Source organism: Periophthalmus magnuspinnatus, chromosome 2 (genome assembly GCF_009829125.3).
Source record: "Periophthalmus magnuspinnatus isolate fPerMag1 chromosome 2, fPerMag1.2.pri, whole genome shotgun sequence".
NCBI lineage: Eukaryota > Metazoa > Chordata > Actinopteri > Gobiiformes > Gobiidae > Periophthalmus > Periophthalmus magnuspinnatus.
Genome location: NC_047127.1, coordinates 14,218,171 through 14,236,218, shown reverse-complemented (window position 1 = coordinate 14,236,218; position 18,048 = coordinate 14,218,171). Strand labels below are relative to the sequence as shown.

General features: G+C 39.7%; 1 protein-coding gene across 2 annotated transcripts in view; it reads right to left on the bottom strand.

Annotated features, from left to right (window-relative positions):
* The window catches only part of LOC117381626 (gamma-aminobutyric acid receptor subunit beta-3-like), a 143,588-nt gene that overhangs the window by 12,459 nt on the left and 113,081 nt on the right, over window positions 1-18,048 (bottom strand). For both annotated transcript variants that reach the window (XM_055226419.1, XM_033978628.2), the window contains one exon: window positions 13,988-14,140. In XM_055226419.1, coding sequence (XP_055082394.1) covers window positions 13,988-14,140 — 153 coding nt within the window. The remainder of the gene's footprint in view (window positions 1-13,987; window positions 14,141-18,048) is intronic.

The window sequence follows — 18,048 nt, the reverse complement described above, 5'->3', positions numbered from 1 at the left end:
AGCAAAAAACATATAGAATAATTGTAAAAAATAAAGCTGATACTTCGCGGATTTTGCCTGTTGCAGGTTATTTTTAGAACGTAACCCCCGCGATAAACGAGGGACCACTGTATATATTTTGTTGAAGATACATTTTTTTCAAAGAGGAGGTATTATGCAAAATCAATCTTTTAGCTTTCTAATATGCTATAACATTGTACCCTTACCAAAAACAAGCCTGAAGAGGTTCTACATGCCATTCATGCGTGTTTGAGCAATTTTGCGATCTCTCCCGGGCTCTATTCAAACTCTCCTTATGGCCCTTAATATTCTGTACAAGGCTCCGCCCACAAGCCTTCATCACACATGCTCCCACACGACAATTCTCACAATATACAAAACTGTACACACAAACTTGCCAAACTTGATACAATGTGCAGTAGTTTCATTAGTGGGATGTATGCTGATTGTGTTGTGATAACGCTTTGAAGGGGGAGTAACTTAGCATGGAGAGCAAAAGGAGGGGTGACTCTGAGAGCGTCAAAAACAAAACTGAAACATATTTACCATTTGAATCCGTTCTTTTTGGCGTATATAGCATTTTCAAAACAATAAAAGGTAGCATGGCCATCTAAATATGTTATGTGTTAGCAGATAATACCACATAGAAATAAAAAAAAAACACACACACACAAAATAGTTTAAATACTTTGTAGCTCCAGCCCAAATCAAAAAAAGCTGTTACAATTGGCAATTGGCCTCAGTTTGACATATGCCATCTCTTATAAATAAATAGATACATATTCATGCTCGCCCTGACCTTCTGCTACGCCATGATGCTATATCTTATCCCATTATGGATCTATGGCAGGTACCGCTCCGTCACTTTACCCACCTCCGCTGAAAACAAATGGGGCCTATCCGAGCGGGACGGGGACAGTGGTAGGGGGGTGGGGGGTACCATAAACTATACGGTGGTCTGGGATAGCTAAGGTCAGTACAGCCTTTAGCGTGATTTATCGGTACATTACAAGGCCTGGACCGCATATACAACACAGTGTGGTGGACGGGTGGGGGAGTGGGGGGGTATTAGGGTCCAGTTTCCTGTTTGGATTGCAATTGGCTGTTGTAATCTCACGGGTGGGTTTTTTATTGGTGTTCCCACAGCTGTCTCATTACTCTCTGTCCTTCGCTGCTCCTCAGTCATGTCTGTGCTTGGTTCGGGGCTAGATTAGACCTTGTTAAGTTATAGCGTGCCTGTTTTAGACCTGTTTTAGACCTGGTTTAGACCTGGTTTTGGCCTGGTTTAGCTTGATTAACAAGGTCTACTGCATCGTGTAACTTCAAACTTTTCGTTAGACTTCAGACTAACGAAATACTTTTTCACAAACATAGAGACATATGAACAAACACACAACAACTCAACAAGGACACATTACTACAGAGAGTAGAGATATATCGTGTCGATATTTGGATTTTATAGCGCATGGGCTATCAGCCTTGATATTGAAGCACAGGTCGATATTTTGTTTTGGTCGATCTGCTGCCTACAAATACATACAAAGCTTTATATTAACACTTTAATTCGAAGAGATAGCTGCACAAAATGTGACTACACAACTCTCTTAAGGGATTGTGGTAAAAAAAAGTGCTTGGGGGGAGTTTGTAGTAAATTTAAATGATACAATTTGGAGAAAATAATTAAAATCAGCCCTACATATCAGCCCCAAAATATTGGCAGAGCTTATCGGCCATGAGATGCCCTGAATTCTAAACAATCGGTATCAGCATCGGCCATGAAAAATATCATATCGGTCGATCTCTAATAGACAGTTTAGTCCTGTAATGGCTGAGGGGACCAGGCTTTTACCCTCCTGCACTTGAGCACCCTCTACCTGCAGTCCAGAGGGGAGAGGGATGAGGCGTCCCCGTAGTGGGTGAGTAAAGTCCTGTTCTATGGAGTGTGCAATCTGTCCATGTTGTTCAGATCTGCAAGGTTGGGTGTTGGGAGGTCTAGGATTTTAGCTTCGTGAGCACATTGAAGAAGCAGGTGGAACAGTACAACATAATGGGCTGGACTGGCACAACATTAAAAAAGATACAGAGAAACAAAACTTGCTTATTTCTGTCAGTATGTTATTATTTTGTCTGCAGAGTTCCACGGTATTAGCATTAGACTTATATCCTACAATGATCCACAGATCTGACCTGTAACTTGGCCTTTTGTTGCTTATTTGCTGCTTATCTGTAAATGGGTTTAATGCAGTACTGTGAAATACTCTCAGAAAACCAATAACCTCGCCATGGTTACAGTGCATCTTTAATAATGATTATAATGGTAATGGTAAGACATTTCTGTAGCCATAGTTGCCCTGGGTCAGACTGATGGAAAACTGTCCGCCAATCCGCACCAATGGCCTCTCTAACCACTGTCGCTCACTCAATTCAATTTATTTTTGTGAAAGCCCAAAATTACAACAGCAGTCGCCTCTTTGCGCTGAACTTGATAATTGATTTAACCAACAGAAAGTTAGAAAATCAACAACAAAACCGAAACAGACAAGCAAATTAATCAACAGAAAACCAGCAAATGGATAATTGGACAACAACCACTCACAGAAATAAGTGGAAGTGAAGTGTCTTGCACAAGAAAATCACAACTATATAAACTGCCAAGAACTGGAATCGGTCTGGAAACCTTCCCGTTATGCAACAATGGTTCTACCTCAGGTCATATTTAGTCCTTATTTGTTTTCATTCCTCACCAACTCGATCCCCATTATCACGAGCACTGCCCTTGAGCAAGGCAACACAATACAGAGCTCATTTTGGCCAATATTGCCAATCTCGAGTCTGCATGCAATAGTTCATAACTGAAAGAGTGACACTGTAGGTGCGGTTCAGTTCTTCACTATCTTATGTTTAGTCTCTTCATGCCAGGTGTCTTGTTTTCTTTCTATCTGCTTTGTTATTCATTATGTTCTTCCTAGTCTTGATGGGTCCGGTTTAGTCCTGGTCTTGTCCTTGTTCAGTCCTGGTTCAGTCTTCGTCCAGCTCCGTCCCTGTTCACTTTCCCATTGGCTGCTGCATTCTCCGGGGCTCTCTCCCTCCTCTTTCCCATCCCTCCATTTGCCACCCCTGTTCTTTATAGGTGTTCTGCGAGCTCTGCCATTACTCTCCGTCCTTCACGACCCCCGCCTCAATCCCTCCCTCCCTACCCCCCCCCCCCCCCCCATCTCGAACGCACACTTGGACAATTTAATCAAGTCGTCGTCGCCCACCCCTCCTCTTCCATCACTCCCTCGCTCCTTCCCCGGAGAGAAATATAGTTTTATGGAATCCCTCTCTCTTCCCTTTTCGCTCAGTCTCTTTCCATTGTGTGGTTTTCTTATCTGCTAATCGGACCTCCCCCAATAACCCATTCCACACACACACACACACACACAGATTTATCTTACTGTCCCGAAGCCCCTCGCCATCATTTAGTGCCCTTCGAAGCCCCCTCCCCCCCTCCATAGCCGTCACCTCTTCGTCCCGTACAGCAAGCCACGCGGCAATCAAAATCCTCTCTAATGCCTAACCGATAGCCCATTAGCGACGTTAGCTTGCGCGTTAGCTTTGATGCCGACTGCCATAAAGCGCGCGCGTCTCGCTGTGAATGTTAACTGGGAGAATAGACGCAGCAGAGGCGGTAAATCACGGCAGCGTTAATTGAGCGGTACTCGCGAATTGTTAGCGCGCTAGCTAGCATTGTGTGATCACTTTGGATTTCTGTCATAAAGATGGATATTATTTCGTTAGGGCTACAATGGATTTATGCATTTTGATTAGCTTTTCGTCTTCTTCCCCTTCGGTCGCTAGCGCTGTAATGACACTGCGATAGGCATAAACAGGAAGTACAATGACTTCTGAATCCCTGTGCTGTTCCTTTATGTAAAAAATATGCAAAAAATGTGGTTAGATATGTGTTAGAATGTGGTTAATGCACTTGCTGTAGAGTGTGCTTGTTGTTAAGGGCGACCAGACGTCCATATTGACCCGGGACAGTCCCAATTTTTATTTTTTTTTGTCCCAGCAGATTAATCCAAAACCATTAATTTGTCCCAGTTTTATACCAGAAATGTCCCAGGTGTCCCTATTTTTGACCATTTTTCCCCCTGCCAACAGTAAAGATGGGAATATACTGCCATTTGTTCAGCCAAAACACAGAAAACTGCTTGAACATGAATCGAGAATACGCTGGGTGCATAACAATTACGAGCTTTTCACTATTTTATTAATCCCAACCCGGGTGTGTCCCAGTTTTTAATTCGGAAAATCTGGTCACCCTATTGTTGCTGGTATTAATTAAATATCAGTGGTGTGCGGTGACTTTTATGGGTATGCAGCAGACTTGGGATGGGCATCAACATTTAGTCAATAATAATTTAAAAACGCCACTTTTAATACAAACTACGTTCCAAATTTGTATGTTTATTTGCACTGACATTAAAAGCATCTATACCAAGCCATTTTGGAGTCAAATTAGAGAAGCCTAGATATTTAGTTTATACACTGCCTGGTCAAAAAAAAAAAAAGTTGCCACCAGAAAAAAAAAGGTCACACATTGTTTCGATTTTGCTTCTGCAACATCACAAGATTTATTTCCATACAGTGTTGCATTCATTTTTCACCAAGATGTTGCATTGATGATGGTCGAGTCTGACGCTGCACAAAGCCTTCTCCAGCACATCCCAAAGATTCTCAATGGGGTTAAGGTCTGGACTCTGTGGTGGCCAATCCATGTGTGAAAATGATGCCTCATGCTCCTGAACCACTCTGTCACAATTTGAGCCTGATGAATCCTGGCATTGTCATTTTGGAATATCCCCGTGCCATCAGGGAAGAACAAATCCATTGATGGAATAACCTGGTCATTCAGTATATTCACGTGTCAGCTGACCTCACTCTTTGAGCACAGACTGTTGCTGAACTTAGACCTGACCAACTTGAGCAACACCAACATATTTGCGTAGTTAAATCCAGGTGGCGACTTTTTTTTTTTTTTTGGCCAGGCAGCGTATTTGTATATATTTGACTGTATTTGACACTTTGTACTAACAGGGATGATCAGTGGGCTGTTTGTTTGTTCACAGATTTATCCTGCTCCTACACCTCATTTATGCAGTACTATTGTTATCTATGGAATTATTATGACGAATCTAAAAAGCTGCACTTATAAAAACATCCTGTATTTCCCTGAAACACACCAGGTCCAGAACAGCCACATGTTCCTCCACACTTGTGTAATACTCCTGTTATTCGACTAACGTTGTTGCTTCATAAACAGATGGACTCCCAGCTACTCCAGCCGCTGTCGCTCCACCGCTCCGTCTGGATCTCCCATTTCACACAAACTAGCCCTGAAACGAGCTCAAGGTTTGATTCAGTGCCTCCATTACTAACTAACATCTAATCACGAGAAACATCAAGCTAAAAGAGAGTTATTTTTCAACACTTGTGTTAAGGTAAGTCGTTGCCGAGCCTGAAACATTCTTAAAAAACGCATTTGTTCATTATGGATCAAGTGTTAGTTCATGATTATCTGAGCTATTAACAGTGTCATTATTATAAAGTATTACCCAAATCTGCGTGAAGGTTTATGTTAAGCTAAACGGGAGAGTAGACTGCACAATGAGCCTAGAGGAACTGATAAAGAAGGTAAGACATCTGATTTACAGCCTACAGAAAATTAAATGTCAGCAGCTGCAGACTAGGGACAGATTTAAATTCAGATAGTAATTCACTCCCCATACTTCTTCAAGGTAGTTTGTTTGATGGTCACAGCTGCCCTGGGGCGACCTCTGTCCGTTCACCGACAATCCCATTCACTCACATACACCACGCTCTTATACAAAGTGCACAAAGAGCTTCCTGAAGTCCCTTGCCCAATGACACAACGGTACACCCTTTTGCGGTAGAGAGCACGCCATATATCTGTAGGCTAGACATTTTCAACTGCATGGAGACAAAGTTACACAGTGCGGCATTAAACGTATCTATCTCCATTGAGACGAGCAGTTAGTGGCACCAGGCCAAGTTATAGGTCAGATTTGTGGAGAGGCAACCCAATCATTCACAGTAATAATTTCATGGTATGTTTGAGCAATAAAAACACCCGCAAAGAAATCAATGCGAGATATACGTTTACTGCCGTACTGCGGAATATTCCAGCAGCAGTGGAAGAAGTATTTAATTTTGTTGCTACAGGAGCAAAAAATAAAAATAAAAAACACTTAGGTACAAGTAAAATATTACATGAAAAAATCTACTTAAAATGTACTTCAAGAATTAAAAGTAAAAGTATTTTTTGCAGATTTTGATGTCTTCAAATGTAGTGATTTGTGCTGAATTTTGTTCAACAGAAACAACTGAATCTATATTTTTTTCTAGCTGTTTTAATTGTATATTTTTGCTCAAATTACAAACGTGTTAAAAATAAACCCTCAGCCTTTTCAGCAGGTTTTCAACAATAATAAAAATACTTTACCTTTTCTGTCCTGTTCAAAAATGTAGTGGAGCAGAAAGTACAGGTACAGATACTGTTCTCAAATGTAGTGAAGTAAAAGTAAAAAGTGCCCACTAAGTGCAAATTTTAAGCATCTGTACAGAACTTTACTACTTATACTTCATTACGTTCGGCTACTGCCTTCCAGGTAAAGACACCGATAACACAGCTTTACTTCCAAGTCCTTTCACTACTACCACTTGAGTATTTTTTGAAGTACTAGCTCCTGCAGAGATTTTCACAGTACTTCCTCCCATACATCCTTCGCCCAATGATTCCGCAGTATGTGAGAATTATAGCTGGAGGTGCCATTTCCTCCTCCTTAGCTGTGAGGCATCCAGACTTCCTTTCATTGGCGCATCATTACGAGCTTTCCGGTGGTCCAAGGAGAAGCGGCTGGACGCGGGCTGCCAGGAAAGAGCTTGGGAAATCAATCCGAGTGGGCACGGGGCAAAACAATCCAATTCTTTTAAGGGCAATCGGATTTTCCTGAAGAGCTGTGAAGTTACAAATGACCAGGCCAGGCTGCTGTAATCGGGTTGGAGCGCACTTCCCATACTCCTTCAAATCATATTACACAAACTGACAAGGTGCTGCTATTAGCTACCATCGCACTTTTGATGCAGCGCTAGACGTATCACATTCCGGACAGAAATCATAAACAATCGCGAGCTAGCGTGCTGACAGTTCAAGCTAGCTGGGGTACATAGCTGTCACGATAATGACTATATCGACTTGTCGTTCAGTATATGAAAGCTGGAATAACATTATTTGGGGTCAATATTTCCTGTGTACCCTGTGTATGTTTTTTTACACTACTGGGACATTTTTGGTAATTTTTTTGGCTATATGATAAGATTTAAGTTGTAAAAGATTTAATTAATAACTTCTGTGACCCATTACAGATGCAAACTACTAACTAAAGTTCTAAATTCTGCTGTTTATTTATTGCAGCTCATGACTTTTAACAGTATTTTTTTTTTTTTTTTTTTTTGTGGTTTAAATCTTGGCTTTTTGTGTCAGTAGCATAAATTTGTTTCTATAGTATTGTTTATCGTCTATGTGTGTTATTGTGACAGTCCTAAGCTGGGGTGTTTTTCAGGCGTGCCATGCTTAATCGTTTTCTAGTTCCGTCGAAAAGCTGGCACAAAAAGCTGTTAATCTAGCATTAGCAACAGGTTTGATTGACAGCGTTGCTAAGTGCCTGCAGTGTGGCCGGGAAGGGGCGTTACCTTCAACAGCCTCGCTCTGGATTGGCTCTTTGGTTGCTATGATACTCGCAGTTGGAGTTACAAATATGAAACTTGGCTCCAAATTCGACGCTATAACTGCTAGCCTCGATGCGCTTCTGTTGGCTGGAGCCGAACGCTATGGGTGACGTCACATTCACTTGGTCCACTTCTTTATACAGTCCATGTTGATACCCCAAACCAATAAAAAATTGACAATATTCCATAGCGTCTTGAGGGATGGACTTCATACAGCGGTGATGCACCAGAGTATGTTTTAAAAAGCATTACGATGTGTTAAGATCATTACTCTTCCATTATACATCCATAAAGAAGACTTAAAGTGCGAGGTGGCGATCAATCAACTACATTCAGTTAGTGCGTCACGGGCCTCAAGTTCACCTTTGACCTCCCACCCCCTCCTCCTCTCTGAACAACCTAAACATAGCTCATTGGAAACAGCTAGTAAATTGTACAAAGACAAGTCATGGAATACTGCATTAATATATCGAATTATAGATCTAGTTTTAAGCTCTTAAGAGTAAACCAAGGGCCAATTATATTTTTAGTACTGCTTCCATCTGCTTTCTCAAGTGTTAGTCATTCAATGTTTGCTGACAGAAAAACATTTTTGGATTAGTGGGTATGTGTTTCACCAAAGCTACTGTGTCCTTCTGTGTGTAATGATTTACTACTGTACTATTAGACATATATAAACATTTTCTTCCTCCGTATTATTTCCATTAAAAATTTGCATAATGTTTTCTAACCACATCACTGCAGACCATACGTTAGCTTTGCGTAGCGGGGATGACCACAACATTGTCACTTTTTAATAGAAGTATATATATAAATGTGTCAAATTAAGTGCATTTTTTTGATAAAAGTTGGTCTAAATCATAGACTTTATAAAGAAGTGGACTAAGGAAGTGTGAACGTCACCCATAGTGTTCATCTCCAGCCAAATGAAGCACATCGAGGTTAGCAGTTATAGCAGTGAATTTGGAGCTAACCACGAGTATCATAGCAACCAAAGAGCCAATCTGGAGCAAGGTTGTTGAAAGCTGAAGGTTCCCATGTGCACCGCTGATTTGGCAGGGGTTATTAATGTTCATATCTTGATTTACAGAAACAAAAGTGAAATAAAAACACCAGAATCATGTAGAGCAGGTTAATAAAAACATTTTAAGACCAAAATGATGAACTTGTTTCATTTTGTTTATGGTACATGTGGTGTAATAGTAGTAATGGGACCTGGACCAGTTTCGAAATTTTGCTAAAAGAACAAACACTGAGACAAGTAGCTTCACAATTAAGCCTCACAAGAAATATTATATTGAATTATTTTTCAGTATATGAAAGGTGGAGCAATATATTTTTCGGGGTGTGCCTTTTCTTGGCAATACTGGGAAATTTTGGGTTATTTTTTGGCTATATGATAAGATTTAAGCTGTAAAAACCGTCATTACCGTTGCAAACTAGCACTAAAGTGTTTTATTCTGCTGTTTATTTCTTGCAGCTCCATCCAATGTACAATATTGTACATTTAGAATAGTTTTTGTGGTTTAAATCTGCTCTTGGGTTTTTGTGTCAGAGGCATAAATCAGTTCCTGTATTATCGTTTATTGTCGATATTTACTTCAGCGATATCGAAAATGTGTTATCGTGACAGGCTTAAGATTACTTACATATTGTTGACCAACCAAACAGTTCAGTTGTAGTTCTGTTTTAGACATGTTTTTTTTAGACCTGATGGTACCTGGAAGGCAAAATATTTTCCTGTTAAATTTCACAGTTGTTTTTGAACGTTAGTAGTTGATTTGGAACGTTAGAAAACCAAACATCGGCTTAAATGAAACGATGAAATAAGGATAATAATACAAAAATAGAAATAAAAATACCAGGATCATGTAGAGCGGGTTAATATGAACATTTTAAGACCAAAATGACAATTCTCACAGCAGCAGTTTTTCAATGTAAAGTGGAGTCGATGGAGCTAGAAGTGCTTACATGATGGAACACAGCGGCGAGTAGGTTAGCTATGTCCATTTACACATTCAGTCTATGGTCTAGGTATCTTTAGAATTTCATCACAATAGTTCAGAAGTGCACTTAAACAATTACTGCGTTGCAAATATGGTCAATCAAAACGGGAATTTGAGTTGGAGCAATTATAAAACCGCAAAGGCTATAATTATTTGGATAACTGAAAGTTCTCTGCATAGAAAATCTTGTTTGTAAAGGTCCACAGTTCAGGTACAATATGTTCTGAAGTGTAAAGGATTCTTGTATTCGTTTATCAGTTCATATTTCAGTCTCCCCTTAACAGATAATGCTCCTAAAGTTGTTTACAATGAGCGCTGCATTTTAAACTAAATCTCGTTGCAATCCTAACACTAAATGACCTTTAATAGTAGGATTCTGTTCAAAGTTCACATTTCAAATACATTAAAGGCCATTAAAACATTGAAGACAGAAATATAAACTTCTAAACTAATACAATGCATTTCCGAAAATCTTTTAGGTCTTATCTTACAAGGTTAGCAGGATATTTGGTTGTTTTACGCTGAGGAAATCCTGTTTACATAATTGTATGGTCCAATGGTTCATTGATGCAAAATGACCTCCTCTCTTTCCGCTGAAGAACTCCCCATTACTCCTGCGATTGGGCACCGCGGTACTGGACCCATCACGGCTCGATCCACCTCCTGCTGTGTTTACCTCTGCTCTGAGACGCCCCGCTGCTACCTCACCCAAACAAGAGCGCATCATCAATTATAATCCAGGCTATTTATACATCTGTGGACCTGGCAACTCAAGGAAGGTCTGTGTGCAATGATGATGGTAGCTCTGTCTCAATAATAGCTATATTCACTTATCGATAAAAAAGTATGTTTTTTCACTATTAAAGAACTACGTAGTACACATAGACTGTATATATACATAGACATAGCTAACGTGCTAGTCAGTGTGTTCCAAATAGGATTGCAAAATATAAAGGCTCCATGAACTCTGACTCTGATTCACTTTAAATTGAAAAACTGTGGCCCCTCTCTCTGTAACTGCTGCTGTTACTCGTCATTGTGAGACAGGCCTCTACTTTGACAATGTTTAAATCCAAGCTCAAAACGGTTCTGTTTAGCTGTGCATACAACTGAAAGGTTTTTATTCTGCACTCTTCTCTTTTAATGTTACTTTTATGATGATTATTTGTGATTATTTATGTTTTGATTTGTGTGATTTTAATGTCTTTCTTATTCTGTAAAGCACTTTGAATTACCTTGTGTATGAATTGTGCTATACAAATAAACTTGCCTTGCCTTGCCATTTTGGTCTTAAATGTTCGTATTAACCCGCTCTACATGATCCTGTGTTTTTATTTCACTATTGTGTCTGTAAATCAAGATATGAACATTAATACCAGACAAATTAGGTTACTCCCACCAGCATTAGCAACAGGTTTGATTGACAGAGTTGCTAAGTGCTCACTGCCATCTATAAGTGTGGTGAGGGTGGGAATTCCAAATGTGGAACTCGGTCCAAATTCACTGTTATAACCACTAGCCTCGATGAGCTTCATTTGACTGGATCTGAACACTATGAGTAATGTCAAACTCAACTTCTTTAGACAGTGTATGGTTCTAATCTACGTCTAATTCCCGATATTTTAGATATACTTCATTTAACATGGACAAAACTGTGACTGGATCCAAAATATATGAATGGGTGACTAAGCTATCCTCACCTAAACATTATTGCAAATGGCTAAAAAACTGATATAAAAACCAATTCATCTTCTGCCTACCTACTAATCAAAACTTCACTTTAAATTCATGGCCATTTTATGACACCAAAGTCTATATAGAAGCCATATTTTCTTACTTTACTGTGGTTGAATATGCTTTAAAATATGCAAAATCAAGTTGTATTATCAACTAAAATGGATGTGTTATGTCAGTGTGTGAGTACAAGATGTTAGCAACTGCAAAAAAATTGCAGATCAATAAGGATGAATTAACATTTTGAATCTATGGGTTAAATTGCAAAGAGAGACCACATAGTTTCCAGTGCAAGCGTAAACATAGTTCACCAATCAAAACAACTTAAAACTTGATTAAAATACATTATAATCGCATATAGCATCAGGAGCTATTTCCAAATGCCTGTCGATAGAAAACTACAATTTATAAAAAAGACTACAAAACCCATCCATACGTCTACCTCCCTAACAGGAACCATTATGTAGCATCCCTTTGTTTCCATGGTGTTGGCAAATCTTTATCTTTTCTATTTCCAGTGGAGGAGCCGCATAAACAAGGAGCTGTCCGTGGTTCTGAACATAACCGCAGATATTACAAACATGGGACTGTGGAGATGAGAAAGCAAAATTGTTCCTCCCTTGAATGCATTACGGAATAGTAATATTTACTGGAAAACACCTGTGAAATGGGCCCCTAAATCACGGATAAGGAGACTGTTATTGCCCTGAAGCCTGGATAGGGCTCGCTGAATATTGTTGTCTCTGCTGTAGATTGTATTAAAATAAGATCAGTGCTGGTCATAGATAATTTGAGTTTTGTTTTGCATTCATCTTATGCTAGCCAAGCCTTGTGTACTACGCTACAGTGAAGAGGGTAGAAAATCTCTCTTTAAATATATCAATAAAATGATTCAACAAATGTTACTTTAGGGAGGGTTTTAGCACGGATGTTGTAAGTCTATCCAACTGCATTAGACGTGTTTAGGGCCAAACCTCCTCGTCAAAAGCCGGAGCTCACACAGTGCAGCAGCGGTGGCAAAACTGTCGTTGTGTCCTTAGGCAAGACACTTCTCCCACATTGCCTGGAGTGTGAATGTGGTGAGCGGCCGATGGCAAAGATTCCGTCTGTTTACCCCAGGGCAGATATGGCTATAATAGTATCTTACTGTGACTGAGTGGAGTGAATGAATAATGCATGAAATTGTAAAACAATTTTGAGCATCTGGAAAAGTGCTATCTAAGACTACTGCACTGTCAGATGCTTTATTACTTCTTTTATTCTTCATAATATAAGTATAGACTGTTTTAGCCCTGTTTTAGTCCTGTTTTTACTCCTGTTTTAGTCTTAGTTTATTCCTGTTTTAGTCCTGTTTTAGTCCTAGTTTACTCCTATTTTAGCCGTTTTAGTCCTGTTTTAGTCCTGTTTTTAGCCCTGTTTTAGTCCTGTTTTAGTCCTGTTTTTACTCCTGTTTTTATTCCTGTTTTTACTCCTGTTTTAGTCCTATTTTAGTCCTAGTTTACTCCTGTTTTTAGTCCTGTTTTAGTCCTAGTTTAGTTTTTAGTCCTGTTTAAGTCTTGTTTTAGACCTGTTTTTCCTCCTGTTTTAGTCCTATTTTTAGTCATTTTTTACTCCTGTTTTAGTCCTGTTTTTACTCCTGTTTTAGTCCTGTTTTTACTCCTGTTTTAGTCCTGTTTTTACTCCTGTTTTAGTCCTAGTTTACTCCTGTTTTACTCTTGTTTTAGTACTGTTTTAGTCCTGTTTTAGTCCCATTTTAAATCCCATTTTAGTCCTGTCCTATTTTGTCATTGAATAAAGATATGAACATTAAGACAGATCAGGTGCATTCTTTACCCAACGTCCCACCCACTAGCGTTACCAACAAGTTTTATTGACAGTGTTGATCAGTACCTGTTTCTTGCTAAACCCGTGGTGCAGGTGTTTCCTTCAACAGCCTCACTCTTGGATTTGACTGGATCTGAACGCTATGAGTGACGTCAAACTTACTTAGTCCACTTCTAATCCACATCTACACCTCGATGTTTTAGATCTACTTCATTTAACATGGACAAAACTGACTCATTTGTGATCCAAAATATATGAATGCGTGACTAAGCTATCCTCAGATAAACTGTATTTCAAATCGCCGAAAAAGTGATATAAAGACCGATTCACCTTCTGCCTACCTACTAATCAAAACTTCACTTGAAATTCATGGCCATTTTGTCACACCAAACATCTATATAGAAGCCATATTTTCTTACTTTACGCCCCCACTTACCTCTTCTCCATCTCCTATTCCAAGAGCCGTAGTCTATCATTTTCAAGTACCTGCCTTTCTTTTACTGCGGAGCTCGAGTAGACAAGGCAATAGTGGCTCCATCTGACCTTTGACCCCATCTGGTGAAGCCGTATACCTGGCCGCCACTTTGCTTTACGAGCCCTTTCTCTCACACTTTGTCTTTGTGTCTTACCGAGGGCCACTCTGGCTGCCGAGGCGTCATAGTTGATCCAGAAGGAGACCCAGGACAGGATGGTGATCAGGATGGATGGCATGTAGGTCTGCAGGATGAAGTAGCCGATGTTTCTCTTCAGTCTAAAGCTCAGAGAGAGGCGAGGGTAGGCACCTGAGCGAGAACAGGAATAAAAAGGTGCATTTGTTAAGGCTGTGTTACAGGTGCAAAGGTTGGAGATTCGAATCGTGGTCAGGTTCTGTTGTTGTGTCCTTAGAGACCCACATATGGAAATCGGAAGTCGTGTGTGCGCGTGTGTGAGTGTTGGTGGTGGACGGAGGGGCTGATAGGGCAGATTAGCAGTCCAGCCTCCATCTTTTGACCCCCCAGAGCAGCTGTGGCTACTACTGACCGTAAAATTAGTGAGAAATGACCACAGTGTAGCGCTTTGAGATACTTTGACAATCCTGAAAAGCATTACAGTTGTCCCTCACGATATCGCGGTTCATCTTTCACAGTCTTGCGGTGAAAGATGTCACAATGTCGATGAAACGTTCTGCCCCGACAAAGGCGTCTACGAAGGTTTGAACTTTGAGAGTGTTTAAATTTAAAGAAAGCTGCCTTAAAATATGAGCAAATATCAAGTTATTTTTCTGTGTGCATGACAATTCTATACCTCAAGACTTTAACCCTGCTATTTTGAGGACTGCATCACGTCGCTACAAAAACAACTACACTACACTATTGTACATGTGGTTTTGAACGTCATCTGCTATTTTTACCACTGACTCCAGTCCATTGTCCTAAATATAGCCCATGAAAATGTACACATGAGCTGGCCCGCGATCAGAGGTGCACCGTGGATCATGCAGGGACACCTTCTGTTTTTGTTTCAGTTTCCATGACGACTAGGCAGCATGGGCCGGACTTATCCCCATGGTAACAGGCATCCCTTTTTGAGCGCCATCAAAAACACGCCACACACACTCACACACAAACAACTGTATAACTCAGTTTGTGTAAGAACTTGGCACATAAAGGTGGGTTTAATCCTGGTCTAGGACTGGTTTAGTCCTGGTCTGGTCCAAGTCTATTATTGAGTCTGTTGTGGTCCTGGTTTAGTCCTGGTTTAGATCTGATGCTTTGGCCTGAAATTAGACTTGTATTTAGTCCTGTTATACTTGATATAGGTTTTATTTTGTGTAACTCTTAGTCCGTTTAGTCCTGGTGCACACACTGCATCAAAATTAGGACTAAACTGTGACTAAACCCAGGACTAAACCAGAGGACTAGACCAGGACCAGCCTCAGGTCTACATTAGGACTAAACTGTGCTTAAACTAGAACAAGTGTGAATATACCTTTAGGTCTTAGAAGTCATTTTAGTCCTGTTTTAGCCCTGTTTTTAGTCCTATTTTAGTTCTGTTTTAGTCCTGTTTTAGTCCTTTTTTTAGTCCTGTTTTAGTTCTGCTTTAGTTGTGTTTTAGTCCTTTTTTTAGTCCTGTTTTAGTCCTGTTTTAGTACTGTTTTTGTCCTGTTTCAGTCCTGTTTTAGTCCTGGTTTAGTCCTGTTTTAGCCCTGTTTAAGTTCTGTTTTAGTTAGAACTGACCAAATCCTGGTCTAGATTCTTCAAACTATGCCCATCTTCGTCCTTGATGCTCTTGCAGTCCTGCTTTAGTCCTAATCCATGTTTACTCTGCATTTTGTTCTTATATACAGTAGTATCTCCAAATCTAACCTGTTGTACTTTGCAACTATACTTTGAAAATCTCATATATTCTAAAGTCAAACATATATTAATCCACAATATTCACACAACGATTTATCTTTTATAGTCTTCTTAAACCCACTTTAAAATCACTTATTTGCCAACTCTGTGTCTATCTCACATGGGGACATAAAAAACACACAAACTTTGCTCCACGGTTCACTACACTTGGCATGTCTTTCCGTAGTGGTCGTTTTATAGTAGTGATTGTCCACAGGGGGCGCTACAGCAGTGATTTCCATTGCGTGGGCTTCCATGTTTGATACGTGTGAAGCGTGGGTCCGACTTGAACTGTATGTGAAGTTGGAAGAAGAGGCTCATTAGGATGCACTGCCTTCTGTATGTTACACAAGTGTTATGTGAGGAAGAGCCAGAGAATTTGCACTTGAAAAGCAATGCTCATAATATGTGTTTAAACAGTAAAGAGGTGGACCGGAGCTGCGCTGGTATTAAACTAAAATGGAACCAGGAGAAAAACAAGAAAAACACATTAACTTTCATTTAAAGGTTCTATATTACACAAAAATTACTCTGTTGAGCTCCAAACCATGTTATAATGTTATTACCTCCTCAAAAACAGACCTGGAGTTGTGTTTTGTTTCATTCACACATGTTCTGTCTACATCCCCAAAGCTCAAACTGCTTCGTTCCACCTTGTGATGTCATGAAGTGGTAGTTTTCAAGTTAACATATGCCTTTTACATTTAGTTCAGTACAGATCGGCAATTCCAGAGTTAAAATGATCCGAATGATTCTAGTGAAGGTGAATGGAGTTTAAAAACACAATGGAGCACTTTCTGTATGACATCACAAAGTGGAACAGAGTGTTTTCTGTTTGAGAGACGAACGCAGCATAAATACACAGGTTTAGTGTGTCAAACATGTGTGAATGAAACAAAACACAACTCCAGATCTGTTTGTGATGAGCAAACATTATTACATAGATCTACATTGGACTACACACTAAATCAACCTTTTTGCTACTAAACTGTGTATATTGTGTTTTAATAGCATCACCAACTGTTTCTAGTCCTTTTTTGGGGAAATGTTAAGTTTGTGCTGCCTCCAGTGGCCACTGCAATTTCAAGTACTATGTGACATCACAAAAGACTGTCCGGATTACAGCCAGGTGTTTCTGATTACAAACATCTGGCTGCAGAGGCGGAGCTTGAAACGTGGATACCTGTTAGACCAATCACACTGTTCCTCATACCTCCAAACCTCCTCCTCTCCTGTACAGTCTCTTGCTCTATTCTACAGTCCTACAGGCACTTCTGGTTTTGTTTCTTCTCAAAATAATCGCTACACTAAATTCTATATTGCAATACCATCATTTGAAATATATTTTAAGATGGACTAAAATAAAACAGAATTAACCAGGATTGAAATGGGAGTGAACCAGGACTAGACCAGGGCTAAAAAAAAATAAAATAAAATAAAAGAAGTAGACTTTATCACAACATTGTAAATATTACTATATTGACTGACACAATATCAGTATCGCAACAAAATAAATCTGCCAAAAAATCCTTAGTTTAGCCTAGTTTGGTTTTGGTCTATTGCGACCCAGTTACATGGGGTCCCACCGGAGAAGCTGGAGGCTGAAGTGTCTGGGGTGAGGAAGACTGAGAGTCCCTGTTTAAACTGCTGCCCATGCCCCGGAAAAACGGAAGAAAATGGATGGATGGATGGACAGCTACAAGTGAAGTCATTTATATTTTTGTTTAGCTTACTATTTACTTCCTGTTGAAATATTACAGTGACAGAGTAATCCAATATATATTTTTGTTTTAATTTAACTGAACTTACAACATACTTCCTGTTCAGATGCTTCTGTAACAATGATAGCGTTAAATATGGTCATCCAATACTGCGTTTCTTTCTTATACTGCGCTGCTCCAGTAGAAAACTATATCACACAAATACAGTTCTGAGTGCATGGTCCCTCCACACGGTGATTTAAAGCCATTCTGGGACATTACGATGTACAGGAAGTCGATGGCTGTCACATGAAATCTCACAACATTATTGCAGTTTCCAGCGTCCTTAGCAAAATGGATTTTACCATTGATTTTGCAATAAGAATAACGTTAGGCCGTGATGTCCGCGCTGTAAATCTGAAGTCACTGATGTACGTACGCCAGTCACAGGCAAAATGCAACAAAATTAACTTTACTTATTATGTATTTATTCATAACTTTCAAAGGCCTATTTTTATCCTTATTTATTTATTTATTTTCAATGCTAAAGCTGTTGTTCTTGAACTTTTATGTCGCAACACTGGGATTTAAATCAAAGGTTATCTTACCGTTCTT